At 37.2% G+C, this 19,712-nt stretch overlaps 1 protein-coding gene across 1 annotated transcript; it reads right to left on the minus strand.

Annotated features, from left to right (window-relative positions):
• Window positions 1-3,844: 3,844 nt before the first annotated feature.
• LOC121857843 lies at window positions 3,845-19,434 on the minus strand (the record flags this gene model as incomplete). Its single annotated transcript, XM_042354105.1, has 3 exons — window positions 18,723-19,434; window positions 4,115-4,327; window positions 3,845-3,961 (listed from the first exon to the last, which is right to left on the minus strand). Coding segments are annotated over exons 1-3 (462 nt in total), but the record flags the coding sequence as incomplete, so codon positions are not given.
• Window positions 19,435-19,712: the final 278 nt, after the last annotated feature.

A 19,712-nucleotide genomic window follows, 5' to 3' on the forward strand; every position in this document is an offset into this window, starting at 1 on the left:
TTTATTGTTGCCTGTGTTTCTAATAATTTCTATGTCATTTATAACTTTTATTCCCCAGAGTAGTGTTTAAGTTTAAGATAAGATATTGTGTACCATTATTTGATTGTGTTTAGTGTTGGAGGAATATATGTCTAAATTTACAGTGTGTCTCATTCATCCCAGTCACAGGCGCTATCCTTCCACAGGTCACGGACAGTTCATTTGTGTAGTAGAAGGTTCTTGTGCTGGTTCGGATTTTTCAAAGGGCCCCACTGCCTTTACCATCTATTAAATTTTAATAAACCCCAAGTCAAGTGAGAAATTAAAGTCCAGCAAATTTCACCTTACATATATATATATATATATATATATATATATATATATATATATATATATATATATATATATATATATATATATATATATATATATATATATATATATATATATATATATATATATATATATATATATATATATATATATATATATATATATATATATATATATATATATATATATATATAGGCGGGTAAGTGAAGGGGTAATAATGTGTGTGTGTGTATATATATATATATATATATATATATATATATATAACTCTATGTATTATTTCATACTTACTTATACCTAGTCGCCGACGGAACCATGTCGTAAGTCGAGGAGAGACTGTACTTAACTCGATTTTGGCCGAGGTGGCACTTAGCCAGATATGTTAATAAGGGCCTCAATTCATGCTCCAACGCATCCTAACGAGCTAGACACTTGGGTGGCTCAGCTGCTTGGATCGCTTAGTTCATATTCTGGTGCCAATGTAGAAGGTTGTTCCCTCGCTAGCTGCTGTTATTGTGTACAATTTGTGTTGAGCAATATTTTACATGACTGTACCAAGACCAAATAAGCCAAGAATACAGTGTTAAGACGTAAAATGTTACTACAATTATTATACAGTACTGTACAATTAATAGGAGTGAAAGTACCATATGTACAGGAAAAGGCCATCACTGGAACACCTTAACTTTTGTCTTTATTCAAGACATCATTCTTCAGGTCATGAGATCCACTGATCCATCACCCCAACAATGTGTGGCCTGACATTGCATCAGAAGATCAGTAATATGAGACCACTAATCCCTCACCCCACCTCCACCGCAAGTGTTAAGACAAGACTTGATTACAGCTACATATACTGTACTGTACATTCAGCAGAGTGGACAGTGTATGCCTACTGTAAACTCAAGATGACAGCATCTGTTGGTAATAAAGTACATACAGTGCAGTAACAGTATACATTACAGTAAATTGTTTATTACAATACAGTATTACCCCGCTTAACGCGGTTTCGCTTAGCGCGTTTTACCGTATACGCGGTGCCTCGCCAGAGCCGAACTTTCACTTAACGCGGGTTTTTTCCACGTATACGCAATGAGTGTCCGGCTCGAGAGCTATTTTTAGATTCGCCCCACCCCCCACCCGCCACCCTGCCTGACTGCCTGTTTTAGCTCATAAAATTCATACAAATTACCCAGCCAGAATATAATTTACATTGCTGGAATTCTTACAATATGATGATCATTTTGAATATAAACATCATAAATTTTGCATTAGACATACAAATTTTATATATAATGTTTACTCTGAGTAAATATGTTATTTTTTGTGCAAAATATATGACATTTGTATTCAAAATATTCCTGGGCTTACAAGGAATCCAGCAATGTCAATTATATTATCCTAACTTTAGTTTGAGGTATTATTTATTACTAAAAAGGTAAATATTCTGGTTTTCCCACACATCTGGTGGGATTGGTGGGGGGTGGGGGGGGGAGGGAGGGACCGACCGACCATCTGTTACCGTGTGAAGAATATTTTTTTTTTTTATTAACTGAAGATATTTGTTTTAGCTCATAAAATTCATACAAATTACCCGGTCAGAATATAATTTACATTGCTGGAATTCTTATAATTTGATGATCATTTTGAATATAAACATCATAGATTTTGCATTAGACATACAAATTTTAGATGTAATGTTTACTCTGAGTAAATATGTTATCTTTTGTGCAAAATATATGACATTTATATTCAAAATATTCCTGGTCTTACAAGGAATCCAGCAATGTCAATTATATTATCCTAACTTTAATCTGAGGTATTATTTAATACTAAATGTTAAAATTTAGTTTTTTCACCCAACATCTCTTGAAGGGAGGATTGGTGGGGGGTGGGGGGAGGGTTGGGACAGACCGACCACCTGGCGGTTGGAAGAGGGGGGGAGGCAAGGTGGGGTACTTTGATTGACAGATAGTGTCGTGAAGAATATTTTTTTTTTATTAACTGAAGATATTTGTTTTAGCTCATAAAATTCATACAAATTACCCGGCCAGAATATAATTTACATTGCTGGAATTCTTACAATTTGGTGATCATTTTGAATATAAACATCATAGATTTTGCATTAGACATACAAATTTTAGATATAATGTTTACTCTGAGTAAATATGTTATCTTTTGTGCAAAATATATGACATTTATATTCAAAATATTCCTGGTCTTACAAGGAATCCAGCAATGTCAATTGTATTATCCTAACTTTAGTTTGAGGTATTATTTATTAAAATTTAGTGGTTTTCCCCCAAAAATTTCTCAGAGAGGGAAGAGCCAGCAGTGTAGTGTGAGAAGAGGGGGAGGGAGTTGAGTCCATTATTTGAATGGACATTAACTTGGCGACTGTATTTCTCTATTTCTCTTAAGTATTAATTGTGTGCATGTACCATCATAAAATTAAGATGTTATTTTTACTAGAACATAGGTATTGTGTCGGAAAAAGTGGAGTTTGGGGATGGGCCAGTTTCTATTGGAATTAATCCCATATGTTCTGTTGTTCACTTAGCGCGGTTTTCACTTAACACGGTACCCTGTGGGTTTTATTGACCGCGTTAAGCGGGGTACTACTGTACACTATATCAAACATGTACAGTGGTATTTGCATAAATAAATACACCTCTATTTCTGTCCATGCGAGATGAGTAATTTAAACTCGGGGAAAACTTTCCCAGTAGAATGGAAAATTCCAGTGTTGGCCGTGACACACAGGTTCAGTCATGCTTCACACACCCTTATCATATAGATTTTTTTTTGTTTTTGAAGAATATTTAATGAAACAAACTTTTAGACAAGCTATTTAGATTTCTTTTAGAAAAATGGTGGTTTTAAATTATTTACAACTGATTTTATAGACTTCAGTATAAATATTTCTTAAAGTTTCCATAAAATAATTGAGTCCCCATTATTATAGTGACAAAATATTTTGTTTAAAGATCTTTTATTGAAAGAGTCTTATAGAGAATTAATTTGGGATCATTATGGTACCAAATTCATCTCTCTAATACAATTAGAACAGAAGCTGTGAATAAAAGTTTATGCACTTTTTCACTAGCCATAAATATTATCTCTTGTGCCTACAGTTTAAATGTAATGGGAGAATGTTTGTCTGTGCGTGATGACATGTATAGTTCAGACTCTCTTAGATCCTGGAAAACTTTCCCCAACACCCATTAACACTCCAGGGATGTGTGATAGTGCCTGTCCGTGTGAAATGCGTACACGTACTTGGAAAATTCCACGGATGTGGGAGATTTCCAGATTTTAGAGTCATCTCATTATCCAGAAAAGTGCTGAACCAATTATTCCTCTTGAATTTGGCATCTAATAATAATAATAATAATAATAATAATAATAATAATAATAATAATAATAATAATAATAATAATAATAATAATAACAACAAAAATATCTGTAATAGTAGTAGTAGTAATAATAATAATAATAATAAAGGTCAATTATGTCTTCAATAAAAGCAAACAGGTTTGGTAACCACCTTGTGCAATAAGTCGAGCATCACCATCAAAGAATTGTGGCAGAGTGCAATGTCTTGTGCTGAATGGGGAAGCAATGCCATCAATGGGATGAACAACACAACCTGAAATTAATAAAATTGTCCCATCAAAAAACTGTGAAATTTTAGTACCATAATTGTTCATGTAGACACAACAAATGCCATATACTGGTTTAAAAGATAAAAAATTATTTATCTCAAGGTTAAAAACAGATATAGTTTGGTGGTAACATTCACCTGTTGTGGGAGAGCAAGGCTGGGATCACAGTCAACGGCATAATCTTCAAATGTGAATGAACGTCCCAGGGCGAGGGAAAATGCTGCCAACACTAAATGGGTGGAAATTGTTGCATGTTTATGGAGCTGCTGAGCCATTATTAGGGGAATGTTCTGGCGGAGATGCAGAAGACTGTCCTCAGGTGAACATCTATCCAGCATTGTTGTGAACAGCTGATAAGGGACAAGAGAACATATGTCATTATTGAAAGTCATCAAACAACTACAATGACAAGTATGTAAGTATGATGTACAGTTGGCCCCAGAAATAAGTACAGGTACACCACAGATTTTCCGGGAACTGATGGTCCGGCACCTCCTTTAGTCCGGACAAAATTATGAGAGGGCGCTTAACTTCCCTCCCTCCCAGCCAGGGTGAAGGTAGTTTTAGGCTTAAAATTTTTATCTTATAAAATGTAGCTGACTAGACTTAGCAGAATATAACTTACATTGCTGGAATCCTTGTAAGATAGTGATTAATTTGAGTATATTTTTTTTTTTTACGGGAATTAGCCCACCCGGGCACAGGTCAAACGACCCACAACGGAGCCTGGGGGGCGAAAAAAAAAGAACGGAAAGAAATTGAAAATATAGAAAAAAGGTTATACTGTATTAATCTACACCACGAAGATTCCGGAAAACCAGCTTTTTAAAGTGAGACAGATTGTAAGAGCATGGAAACACAGAAGAAGGCAAAGCATTCCACAGTTTGGCTGTGTGAGGAAAGAAGGAGGTACTATAACGGGTTATTCTCGTGTGACCGATATCCACAGAGAAATGGTGGGCACCGCGGGCAAGACGTGTGTTACGAACTCACGGCCTTACCGGCGGTACACAGGATGCCAAATCCCCTGAACATTGCCCGTTAAAGTACCTGTAAAAGAGAGAGAGTGAAGCAACATTGCGGCGAAGAGAAAGGGGAGAGAGATTGTCGACTAAAGGAGGAGAGTTAATAAGACGAAATGCCTTTGATTCCACCCTATCTAATAGTTGGACAGAAGAAGAGCCACCCCAGATATGAGAGCAGTACTCCAAGTTAGGACGAATGAATCCCTTATATACTTGGAGCAACTGCTCAGGAGTGAAGTAGCTGCGGCATCTGTACAGCATTCCCAACTTTCGGGAGGCAGCTTTAGTTATACTAAGGATGTATGATTTCCAGGACATATTGAAGGAAATGGTGAGGCCTAACATATTTATTTCAGAATTTGGGAGGATGATAGCGTCCTGAAATGTAATTGGTGGGAGATCGTCTAATTTACAAAGTGTAATTGGTAAATATTGAGTTTTATTACTATAAACTTCACATAGTTCAATTTAAGTTTCTAGGAGTCCATGGTGCTTTAGAGACACAGGAGGTGTATCATTAGTGGGTCAAAGGTGTATTGTTGAATTATTATTACCTGACCTCGGTTGGTGCGCCAAAATGTATAATCTGGCAAGGCTTTGGAACCAAGGGTGCCAGAAAACCGGTGGTGGACCTGTACCATATTTTATGTCATATAAGATGCAGCCCCCATTTAAGCAGGGAATAATTAAGAAAAAGTTGTGGGTGTGTATTTTTCCTCCTGCAGCTATATAGTTTTCTTAAAATAATATATATAACAGGCAATGTGAGAAATAAATAAAAATAATACCAATATATAAATAAAAAACAAAATAAAATACTCGTACAGTATTGACATTTGGCTGCTGGATGACAAAGTTTGTCAATACCCTTACATGTAGTTTGATAGTTTCACTATACACAGGAGACAGCTCAGACAGAACACCTGAGATCCCTGACTCCTCCGCCCTCACTCAGTGTGAAATCTTAACACACAAAGAAAGTTTATGACTCATGTTTTTGATCTTATGATAATTAATATATTTTTTAACATTCTGTACATATATCGTTTCTCACTATTGATCTTTTTTCTTAATTTTTGTATTTATTTATGGTCCTTTATTATTATTATTCAATATTTTTTTTTATTTCTTATTAATTACTATTAGTTATTATTATCACTAGAGTCCAAATGTTCAGGAAAAATGCCATATATGCTTATACTGTACGATATTTGTCCTTTTTGTCATGTGAGTGAAATATTGCCTATTTCATTGAATTATGCCTATACAGTGACCCCTCCGTTAACGAACTCAATCCGTTCCAGAAGGTCGTTCGTTAACCGAAAAGTTCATTAACCGAAACCATTGTTTCAATGGGTTTTTGGGTAATTGGTTCCAGCTCACCGAAAATTTCCTAAATTCAACAAAAATGGTAGAAAAGTTCACTTACTTTGAGGTGTGTATGTAGAAGGCTCCTGGATGTTGATGATGATGATGGGATGAAGGAAGGACAGAGAAGGAAGAAGAGGAAGGCACAGGTGGAAGAGAAGCTCACCTATATATTTCACCCATATAAAATTTTAGCCTTGGTGTAATTCAAGATTATTTTTTTTAAATCAACACTGCACTGCATTATATTGTCAATATAAAATATATTTCAAATGACCAATGAATGTTGCAGTTCAAAAAGCATTTGATAAAGAGAGTTCACAAGATGCCCAGTGAAAAACAGAGAGAGACCAACTGTTGGTTAAAGAAGAGTTGATGTCAAGACAACCAAATTAGCCACTTTCAATGCACCAACAATTAAAGAAATATCAAAATTGAATATTAAACTTTTAAAATTATTGAATAGTATAAACTTCTTGATATTTACTAAAATAGTAAGAAATTTAAGCCCTAGAACCGATTAATGTATTGGCGGACTGATACTAAAGCTGGTTGCCCGGTCAGTGCAAGCGAAAACATGTTGAGGTCGGTTCGTAAGAACTTCGTTAACCGAATTTTTTTTCGTTAACCGAATTGAAGATCCTTATGGAAGGCAGTTCGTTAATTGATATTACGTTAACCAAGGTGTTCGTTAAACGAGGGGTCACTGTACTGTAATGCCTTATTTTAGTGTTTTTTCTGTTATTTGTAAAAAAAGGTGAAGAAATTATTTCCCTTCGATTAGTATGATTGTATGAGAGAAAGACTTTTTTTTTAAATATATGTCCATTCCTGGCTCACCATGCCTGTTGTGTTAGTGGGAGATACCTCTTGTCATGCTCAGTGAAACGTCACTTATCCAAGGGTTGTCAGATGTCATAATCGCGGGTGACGCTGACACGGGTGAAGTGATCAGTTCTCTTTCAAAGACGGAAGTTGATACACCCACATAAACATGCCCCAAGCAAAGGATTCCCTTAAACAAAAACTTTGTAGTTTAGTTAAAGAATTTGGTGACATTTTGTCAACGGATGGGGAAGTGCTCTTTTGCAAAGTCTGTCAAAAATCAATAAACTATGAGAAGAAATACTTTGTTTCTCAGCATTTAGAGACATCTGAGCATAAAACAAATGCTTCTCTCAACATACACAGCAGCTTCTAATTGACAATCTTAGTTTTCAATGGACTTGTGCAAGGCGTTCATCGATGCTGGTATTCCTTTGTGGAAGGTGGAAAATAAATCTCTGAAGGGATTTCTAGAGAAATACACCAAGGAAAGTGTACCAAGTGAGGCTACATTAAGAAAAAATTACCGTATTTCTCGGCGTATAAGCCGACCCCCGAATATTTAGCTGAATATCAGTTCTAGGCTGACGTTGTATGTATAAGCCGACCCCCAAACTCAACTCAACTCATCGTTACGAGCGGTTTGACGTTCAATACTGGACTGACTCGCCTTCATAGTCGACCTCTTATCTATTTACGGTACCAGATTCTCTCCACTTAGCATATTCCATATCTATGAGGTGCTTGTCTTTAAACCTTATGGTAAAATGGCCCCACACACAAAACGAATGAAATATGACGCATTGTTCAAGTTAAAAGTTGCAAGATTTGCAAAGATTCTTGGAATGCCATAAAAACATAAACAGCAGTAAAATCATTAAAAAAATGTTGCATATCCAATTCTCTGGATGGTAAGGAGGATGATGTGGTGTGGGAAGATGACGATGAAGCCGAAGCCGCAGCCGAGTCGGAGGACTGGGATTCACCGGAAGGAACCACTAATTCAGAGGAAGATTTTGAAGGATTCAAAACCATTTCAATTCTATATTGTATTTTAACATTTTTACTGGTCTTTTTTTTATCCATGTCTTAAATAAAGAATTTGTATTTCAACACTTTTTTTACACTAATGTCCTTGGGGTGAATAACAGCTGATCAAGCCACCACGCCAGTAATCGTGGGTTGTAATCAACAGTCGTGTCATGTCGCTGTTGTAGTAATTCTATTATTTTAGTATTTTAGGCCATTTCAGTTCATTTCTTTAACAGAGTTGTATTTTAAAGTTGTTTTATATATGGGTTCTCAGGAATAACAACTAATTGAGCAGTCACATTGAAGTTTTTGAGTACATAGAAAATAATGTCTCGCTGCTATGCACCAGAAATTTTTAAGGTTCATGATCTAGATCTGCTGTATAAGGTGACCCCATGATTTGGGGGAATTTGGGGGAATTTGGGGGAATTTGGGGGAATTTGGGGGGGCTTACAACCTCGGCTTATACGCCGAGAAATACGGTATGTAAACCCTACCTTTAATAGTATCATGCAGAAAATATGTGATGAAGTGAGTGACAAAAGAATTTGGATCTCCATTGATGAGATGAATGATGCTGTTGGAAGGTATGTTGCCAATGTGACTATTGGAACCATGGAGCCTGGACAGCCTTCAAAAAGCTACCTATGTACTGACATCTGAGGCACTTGCTAAAACCAACCATCGTCCAACTGTTATACGAATGCCCTGTCCCTACTGTGGCCAGATGAATTCAAGCACGGAAGAGTGCTCCTGTTCCTCACAGATGCTGTTCCTTATAGGAAAAAAGCAGCAAAAGCTCTGAAAGTTCTTTTCCCTGAAATGCTTCATGTGACATGCTTAGCACATGCACTCCACAGAATTGCAGATGAAGAATGCATTTTGTGCCATGATGTTGAACTGTTGGTGTCAAATGGAAAGAAGGTACAGTCGGCCCTTAACATACGCGGGTTTAGCATACACGGATTTGCAAATACGAGGATTGCCCCGCCGGAGGAATATTCTGTACATTCAAATCGCGCGCCATTCAACTCGCGCGCGGCACCGAACACGGGACACCGCCCGCTCCCGCAACCTCACACACACACACACACACACACACGCATAGCTCTCCCTCACTCAGTCAGTCTCGCTGTAACCACGCTTGTGTTGACATCAGCATTGTAGTTGCAAAAATATTACATTTACGTGAATGTATTATATCAAGCACAGCATGAATAGAATATCACTAATATAAGAGTATTTTAACCGAAAACTATTAAAAAAACGAGTAACATCTCTTGAACATTGGAAGGTTAGGTAAAGTCTTTTGTTTTCGTCATGTATTTTATCCTATTTTACATTGAAATACATCACGTTTCAGCAAAACTACTATTTATTTCTGAGAATATATTCATTCAGGCACAGTTTAGGTAAAATGTACATGTGCTGTAACATTTTTTTAATTGAAAACGATTCGAAAAACACGTACCCTCTAGCCCTGTTCAAGGAGAAGACTGGGAGGAGCTGTTTGGTGCTTAAGACGATGACAAGGAAAATGATTTTGATGGATTTTAATGAAAATATTCAGAAAGACCCTGGCACTGTCAAGGAAAGTGGCTGATGAAGGCTTTCAGGACATGGCAGAGGACGAGATTAGGGAGCTAATTGAAGAGCACGACACTGAGCTGACCGAGGAGGATCTACAGGAGTTAGTAGACTCAGGCAAGGAAGAGGAAGAGGAAGCGAAAGGGAAAGAGGAAGAGGAAGAGCACCAAGAAATAACGTTGGAGAAGTTGGGGGAGATGACCAGGAATATTGAGGCACTGAAAAACCTGGCCTATAGTATGGACCCCTCCATGGTGCATGCCCTGAAATTCATGCGAGGGATGGATGACGTTTTTGCTCCATACAAAAACATCATGGAAGAAATGAAAAGAAAGAGACGACAACTCCCCATCACCATGTTCTTTGATCACCGAAGGAGAGATTTAACACCATCAATCACTGGCGGCAGTGAGGAAGCAGCTGAATCCACCGTCGCCCCCACTTCACCACCCGTTATGGAATTGAGTGACGATGAGCCCGATGACCCCCGTCCTGTCGCCGAGGATAGGTACTGTACAGTAAAGTGAAATTTTTATCTCTTTTTTTTTAATAGCTTTTCTTGCCATGTTTATTGTTTGTAAAAATGCACAGCACAGTACAGTTCAGTACTGTACATAGGAAGTGGAGGTGCAGTTATTCACAAAACATTTGTGTTTGTTGTCGGCAGTAGTGACGGTGAGGAGGTGGAGGAGGCGGAGGAGGGAGCGAGTTGGGAGGAGTGGTGACCTTGGACGCGGGAGCAGGGACGAGTGGAGATGCCAGCCAGTACATTACGGGTGTATTAATTGTTTTTATAGCTATTTTTGCATTTTAATATTAAATATTGTACATTACGTTTCAACAAAACTACCATTTATTTCTGAGAACATGGAAATGTAATATTTTTGCTGAAATGATGTACGTATTACAGTGGAAAGTGGGATAAAATTGTGACGAAAGCAATGACTTTCTCTTTCTTTCTTTCGTTCAAAAGGTGTTACCGTAATCGCTTTTCGAATGGTTTTCAGTTGTGGGATTATAAGGCTAATGATAGGATAGAATATTATTGTAATACAGTATTACCCGCCTTCGCGGTTTCATAACGCGTTTTATCATATCTGTGTGCCTCGCCAGAGCTGAATTTCATACACGGATTTTTTTCCACATATACGGTGAGTGTCGGCTCGAGACGCTATTTTTAGATTTGCCCCACCGCCACCCTGCCTGACTGCCTGTTTAGCTCATAAAATTCATACAAATTACCGGCCAGAATATAATTTACATTGCTGGAATTCTTATAATTTGGTGATCATTTTGAATATAAACATCATATATTTTGCATTAGACATACAAATTTTAGATAAAAAATTTTTCTCAGAGTAACTATAGTTATCTTTTGTGCAAAATATATGACATTTGTATTAAAACATTCCTGGTCTTACAAGGAATCAGCAATGTCAATTATATTATCCTAACTTTAGTTTGAGTATAATTTAATACAAAAAGTTAAGTATTCTGGTTTCCCCACATCTCCTTGGGACGGTTGGTGGGGGGTAGAGAGGAGGGACCGACCCGACCATCTGTTCCCCTTGAAGAATATTTTTTTTTATTAACTTAAGATATTTGTTTTAGCTCATAAAATTCATACAAATTACCGGTCTGAATATAATTTACATTGCTGGAATTCTTATAATTTGATGATCTTTGAATATAAACATCATATATTTTGCATTAGACATACAAATTTTAGATAAAAAATTTTCTCAGAGTAACTATGTTATCTTTTGTGCAAAATATATGACATTTATATTAAAATATTCCTAGTCTTACAAGGAATCCAGCAATGTCAATTATATTATCCTAACTTTAATCTGAGGTATTATTTAATACAAAATGTTAAAAACTCTTGAAGGATGATTGGTGGGGTGGGGAGGTTGGGACTGACGCGCGGTTGGAAGAGGTACTTTGATTGACAGATACTGTCCTGAAGATTATTTTTTTTTTATTAACTGAAGATATTTGTTTTAGCTCATAAAATTCATACAAATTACCGGTCAGAATATATTTACATTGCTGGAATTTTATATTTGGTGATCATTTTGAATATAAAACATCATATATTTTTGCATTAAACATACAAATTTTAGATAAAATTTTTCTCTAGGTAACTATGTTACCTTTTTTGTGCAAAAATATATGACATTTATATTCAAAAATATTCCTGGTCTTACAAGGAATCCAGCAATGTCAATTGTATTATCCTAACTTTAGTCTGAGGTATTATTTATTAAAATTTAGTGGTTTTCCCAAAATTTCAGAGAGGGAAGAGCCGGCAGTGTAGTGTGAGGAGGGAGTTGAGTCCATTATTTGAATGGACATTAACTTGGCACTGTATTTTCTATTTCTCTTAAGTATTAATTATGTGCATGTACCATCATAAAATTAAGATGTTATTTTTACTACAACATAGGTATGTGCCTTCAAAAAGTGGAGTTTGGGGGTCGGGCTGGTTTCTATTGGAATTAATCCCATATGTTCTGTTGTTCACTTAATGATTTCACTTAACACGGACCCTCTGGGTTCTATTGACCGCTATGGGGTACAAATGTACAAGTAAGTACAACAGTTAACTGAAAACCATTCAAAAGTTTATTACGGAAAATCTTTTGAATAACTAAAGAAAGCTAAAGTCATTGTTTTCACACATTTTATCCCACTTTCCACTGTATGTACCATTCCAGCAAAAATATTATATATCCATATTTATTTCTGAGAATACGATATTCATTCAGTCACAGTTAAGGTAAAATATACTTGTGATGAAATATTTTAATGAAAATACGGTATCGTAGTTTTCTTTTGTTTCCAAATTTAATTAATAAAGATTGATGTTTCAAATGTAATGAACAAAAATTTATGTCCAGTATCTATAAATAAACTTTAATAAATGAATACTTTATGTTTTAAATCGCCCTGTGCTACTGCATCCATGGATTTGGCTACTTTGGGCTTGCTATGATGACGGAAGAGATCTGCCCTGGCAACTGTACCGACACTCACAGCTGGTGGTGTGTTGGCATCGTTCCATTGTTTACTGGTAATTACTGGTAAATATTTTTCAACCTAACTAAACTATTACCCGCTTAGAGGTCGAATTCTCTTTTGCCAAATAATTTGGTCTTAAAAATGAATACACACAGGTATATATAAAATAGATATGGGAGGGGGGAGACCAGGTTTTTTTTGGGGGGCAAAATACGCGATTTTAACATCCACGGGTATATCTGTTACGTAACCCCCGCGCATGTTAAAGGCGGACTGTATTTCTCAAGGTTCCATCTCGAATTCAGGTGTTCAAGGAAATTGCACTCGATCTTTCACCACCACCTCAGCCTGTTCTGACAAGGTGGGGAGCATGGCTGATGACTGCACTCTATTATGCAGCAAATTTTGACAAATCCAAAGAAATTATGAATAGTTTGATGGAGATGATGCTTCTTCAATTCGAGTTGAAAAGAATATCCTACAGAAGAAGACAATCCACAATGACCTGACATTCATTGCTGCTCACTTTTATGAAGAGAAAATTATGATGTGTGAGGTGAAAATACAGTACAGTCAACCCTCACTTTACGCGGTTAATGTAGCCCACAGGGTACCGCGGAAAGTGAGAAACGTGTAAAGTGAATAACATAACATATGGGATTAAATGAAATAGAGACCAGCTGACCCCCAAACTCCACTTTTTTCAACACAATACCTATGTTCTAGTAAAAATAACATCTTAATTTTATGATGGTACATGCACACAATTAATACTTAAGAGAAATAGAGAAATACAGTCGCCAAGTTAATGTCCATTCAAATAATGGACTCAACTCCCTCCCCCTCTTCTCACACTACACTGGCTGGCTCTTCCCTCTCAGAAATATTTGGGGGAAAACCAGGTACTGTATAGTAATAAATAATACCTCAAACTAAAGTTAGGATAATATAATTGACATTGCTGAATTCCTTGTAAGACCAGGAATATTTTGAATATAAATGTCATATATTTTGCACAAAAGATAACATATTTACTCAGAGTAAACATTAGATCTAAAATTTGTATGTCTAATGCAAAATCTATGATGTTTATATTCAAAATGATCATCAAATTGTAAGAATTCAAGCAATGTAAATTATATTCTGGCCGGATAATTTGTATGAATTTTATGAGCTAAATAAAAAAAATTATACTTCACCCGCGTAAAGGGGTACACCCACCGCGGAATGTGAGCATCCTGGGTTCTAGCAGGGCACCATGTAAACGTGGAAACGCGGAACGTGGGACCGCGTAAAGTGAGGGTTGACTGTATTACCCCGCTTTACGCGGTTTCACTTAACGCAATTTCTCATATACGCGGTGCCTCGCCAGAACCGAACTTTCACTTAACGCGGTTCATCTACTCATATACGTGGTGAAGTATAATATATATTTTTTTTTTTAGCTCATAAAATTCATACAAATTACCCGGCCAGAATATAATTTACATTGCTGGAATTCTTACAATATGATGATCATTTTGAATATAAACATCATAGATTTTGCATTAGACATACAAATTTTAGATATAATGTTTACGCTGAGTAAATATGTTATCTTTTGTGCAAAATATATGACATTTATATTCAAAATATTCCTGGTCTTACAAGGAATCCAGTAATGTCAATTATATTATCCTAACTTTAGTTTGAGGTATTATTTATTAAAATCTAGTGGTTTTACCCCAAAAATTTCTCAGAGAGGGAAGAGCCAGCAGTGTAGTGTGAGAAGAGGGGGAGGGAGATGAGTCCATTATTTGAATGGACATTAACTTGGCGACTGTGTTTCTCTATTTCTCTTAAGTATTAATTGTGTGCATGTACCATCATAAAATTAAGATGTTATTTTTACTAGAACATAGGTATTGTGTCGGAAAAAGTAGAGTTTGGGGGTCGAGCCAGTCTCTATTGGAATTAATCCCATATGTTCTGTTGTTCACTTAACGCGGTACCCTGTGGGTTCAATTGACCGCGTAAAGCGGGGTACAACTGTACTTTATTTTTCTAGGGTATACAAACTAGGTTTATTACTTTTGAAGAATAATGGAAAAATTGACAGTGCACAATATAGAAAAAATGAAGGAATTCGTTGTACCTTTTTTAGTTTGTGAGAATTGTAGTACTGTTAAAGCTACCATACATGATATGTTTTTATTACACCAAAAAAGACAAATATTTAGATAATGTATATTGTGTAACCATACTACAGGTACAGTCTGTCCAAAAGTTGGTTAACTCCCACAGCCAGCTATTGCTACACTGCCTGCTTCAGATGTTTGAAACTGTCTCAGCACCAACCAGAACATGAAACCGAAAAAAAATGAATCTAAAGGTTCTAAGTAACAGACTCAAGTTCATACATCTAAAGCAGGCAGTGCAGCAATAGCTGGCTGGGGGGAGTTAACCAACTTTTGGGCGAGACTGTACTTTATTGATATATGTTTACAAACAGGTATTTCTGTGAAAGGACATGATGTGTAGTGATAACCTATTTACTTTTTTTCTATCACATTCTCAGTAATGTACAATTGTTTCTTTTTCAGCTCAGAAGAATAATGACAAAATTAGAAAGGCACAAAGCACAAAATATAAGGTGTCCACTCCTTTGTTAATCAAAAGGTTTAGACATGTATTCAATTTTGCATTTTATAAATGAAAGATTTTTATATTTAATTTTTTTATTTTATGCTGCCTACATTTGAAAAGTTTAGTTCCTATTTGTCTGTCTTTTTCAGAATTTTAATTGCCATAACATCCTGGCTCTAATTATTATAATTATTGTTTCTTATTATAGTAGTACCCCGATTTACGGTCAATTGAACCCATAGGGTACGCGGAAAGTGAAAGCTAGCGTAAAGTGAACAACAGAACATATGGGATTAATTCTAGAGACTGGCCCGACCCGAAACTCCACTTTTTCAGACAATTACTCGTTAGTAAAAATAACATCTTAATTTTATGATAACACACAATTAATAATTAAGAAGAAATATCATTAGGTTTTAACACTTACATTAGGAGAAAAAGATGGCTGGGCACATGGGTATGGGGGTTGGTTCTGAGGCAGAGGGCAGATTATTGGCCCTCACCTGTATCCTTGTATCAATTGTATCACTATCCAACATAGGCTTGCAGGGCCTCTTTGTCAAACCCTCAAGTCCATATCCTCACTATCATTATCACTATCACTGACTTGGGCGGCTGTGGGTGGGTGGCGGGTGAAAGAACTTCGGTAATGTTTTTTGATGACTGGGCAATGGCGCATCCTGCCGCGCCGTTTCCCAGCGTATATGAGTAGATGCACGCGTAAAGTGAAAGTCGGTTCTGGCGGAGGTACAGCGTAAATCTAAATCATGGAAAGTGAAACAGCGTTAAGCGAGGAATTACTGTATATTATTATATATTTTTATTCAATGTTTTATTAAAAACAATTTTATTAATTATTATTTATTATTAGTATTATATTTTCGTCCCGGGCCCCGATGTGGGCTGACCTGTGCCCTGGTGGGCTAATCCTGTAAAAAAAAAAAAAAAAACTCACAGATTGGTCTGGAGTGATAGTGGTGGAGGCGCTATGGGAGATGTGGCTATAGTGACGAATCTTGTGTTACTCAGGCTGGACCTCGCTAATCCTGGAAGCTTGGGATCGAGCCAGTTCGATTAGCGAAAATTCTGAATAAAATGTCACTGGCTCGACTTAGCAGAATATAACTTACATTGCTGTAATTCTTGTAAGATAGTGATCTATTTTAGTATAAACATACTATAGTTTGCACTAGACATATATTTTATTAAATTAATTTAGTAGAGTAAGTCCTGCGCTTAGTTCCCTCTTAACGTTGTTTCAGTACTACGTCGCTGAACTTAAGAGACCAAAAATTCGATTAACGTCCGGGATCCGATACTATGTCGTTTTTGTGTTGTCACCGACTACTTTCTCTGACATCACCGCTCTTGTCTGGGAGCTACGCTCTCTCCGCTCGGAGCGCTGCCCTCACTAAGCTTAACATCATAAGCGTCCCCAAGTGATGCCAAGCCAATCTCTGTTAGGACATCACATCATTTGTGTGAGCTTAAGTGCTTTTGCTCTAAAACTGTACTATAACCATTCAAAATGTCTTTCAAGCACCCATCAGGTGCCACTGATGCTAGTGTAGTGAAGAGGCAATGTAAGACCATTACCTGGCTACAAATGTATGTAATATTAACTTGAAAGGAGCGTGCTGTGGACATAGCCATTGTTGGTCTAACCCCCTGGCGGTGCGTATTATCGACAGCGCTGACAAGATTAAGGTTAGTGCTGGAAGTGGTTCTTCTCCTAGTGCTACTGTGATAAAGAAGGTGGAAAGGATGCTGGCAATGTGGATGGAGGACCAGAATCAGCATAATGCCTGTGAGCCTTGATTTATCCAGCATAAGGCCAGATCCTTGTTTGATGACATGAGGAAAACAGAGGGTGAAGGATCGAAGGAAAGACCTTTACAGCCAGCCAAGGCTGGTTTCAACAATTTAAGCGTTGGTATGACTTCACAACATAAAGATGACTGGTGAAGCTGCCAGTTCAGATACAGTTCCTGCGAGACATTCCGCCAACAGCGGAGGAGGAGCAGCGGCGGAGAACTAGTCAGAACAGGAGGAGGAAGAGGCAGCTGCAGAGTCTCAGTGACTCGCCACCCTCCTCCTCTCCACCCCTCACCTCCGCTCCCACCATCCTCCTGCTTTGCTCCACTACCCACCACCTCACTCTACCACCTTAGCCTATCGGTGAGTACCAATACAAACTTAGTACAATACTGTAGTTCTATATACTATTTTCTATAGAAATGGCAATGATTTTCAGTGTATGTAACTTTTTCCATGGGGCAAGGGGCTGAGGCATTAACTCCTGTTTATCTATTTCTTATGGGGAAAATTGATCGCTTAGCACTGCATGCATAGCGTCGCATTTTCAGGGCGTAACCCAGGCGTTAGCGAGGATGCCTGTACAATTGAGTGCAGGTTTGCCCTTAGGACAATTATTTCTTTTACTTTTATCTGTGACAATATGGTATGCGTGTAGTGAGTAAAAATAAATGAAGAAAGTCATGTATACCTGAAAATAGGAGTTGAAAAACAACCATAACACCACACAGCTTGGCCCAGTAGTCTGGTGGTTACAATGATAGGTTTAACCTGGCTACAATGCCATGATTAATCACTATTAAATCCGTAAACACTAATAATAATAGACCCAACCAGAATATGGCAGGGAGCAAAGAGGAGTTTCAAGAGCAGGCGCTTGCTCCCGTAGCCAGGTGTATGATCGAAATACAATTCGTATTAGAAATACATATCGTGTAGTCTAATATGAAAATGGTGATGGGCCCAGTGATAAACAAATTATATAAACCTTACATTTACCTATGATAACATAATAAAAACACCATCATTACTGGGTGAATGAAAGATTATTCCCACAAACAACAATTGACAACTCTGGCGACTCCTTAGCAGTGCCTCTCCGCTCCCTTTTCCGCTCACGGTTTTGGTCTGTTAACTTGCAATAAATGTTTATTCTCAAAAACTTCCACTTCTGTCTCTTCCCTCACCTCTTTCCCAGCCCTTCTTTCACTATTCTGCCCTCCCTTCTCTCTTCCAGGGAATGTGCGAGAAATAGATGGAGGAAGGAATGTGGGAGGAAAAGAAATGGGAGCCAAGTTTCAATGTGCATCTGGATGCAAAATTCAATGTCACCAGACCATTTACACCTATGTGTATACTTATTCCTTATGCTGACTGTACATAAACAAAATTCAAATGTATTAGGGAAACAAAAGGAATATTCACAAACTATAATCAATATTACCTTGATAACAGCAGTCATTATGACAGGCTGTGGATGATTTGCCATCACTATTGCCTGGTCCATATACAGGGCCTCTGTTAATAAGGTTCTGGTAGTGGTGTCAGAAGAATATTTCAGCACTGTTTCCAGCATCTCTAAGACCCCACCACCACCTGTGTGAGGCAGGAAAGATTAACACGACTGGCGCTCTCATCTTCCTCGACTGTTTCATCTTCTTCAGTCTCACGATTTCTTCTGTCCATTTTGTTGACTTTCTAACAGGTTGTTCTTCTGTTTCTGTTCTTTCACTGTCTGTAGAGATTCCACCTCAATCTCTTGACTCACTCGATGTGATACTTTTGTTTCTTTTACACACTTCTCCTGATCTTCTGGTGTGAGTACATCAACTTTACTTGAGAATCCTCTCACATATATCTTCTAGACCCTTATTTCGAGTGAACATCAGCAGGTGTTACTATTGTTGAAATGATTGACTCTCTGTGGTGCACAAACTGGCCGACTACTTGGTCCTCATTACAGATAAAGAACTCTCATTGGTATTACTGGTGGCGTTCTTACTCTCATCCCATCGGTGTTATCTTCTTCCTCCGAGCTCGTACACGTTCTTCACTATGGAACCTTCCTTCTCAACTTCCTTATTATTTCTTCTTTTTGTTCTTGTCTCATCTGTTGCAGTTGAAGGAAGGGGGTTGCTATTGTCAATCACTTGCCAGTGCAGTCTAGGAGGAAGGTTTTAGGTCTGATTTAGTATGGTGACAAAGGGCAGGATTCTTTGATAATGGATAAAAGATAAGAAAATAGAAAAAGTAAAAGGTACAAAACATTTAATCAAGCCTACACTACTTAATACACAATGGAAAGACCAATCTAAGATGAAAATAAAAAGCAACCAAGTAGTGTACAGTATTACAATGGACTCTAAAAATAACAAGATTTCCTCCGATTGCTTTTAAAGAAGGTGACTATTAGAAATATAATAAACTTAAGCTA

The sequence above is a fragment of the Homarus americanus genome, unplaced genomic scaffold (assembly GCF_018991925.1).
Source record: "Homarus americanus isolate GMGI-L3 unplaced genomic scaffold, GMGI_Hamer_2.0 scaffold3088, whole genome shotgun sequence".
Classification (NCBI taxonomy): Eukaryota; Metazoa; Arthropoda; class Malacostraca; order Decapoda; family Nephropidae; genus Homarus; species Homarus americanus.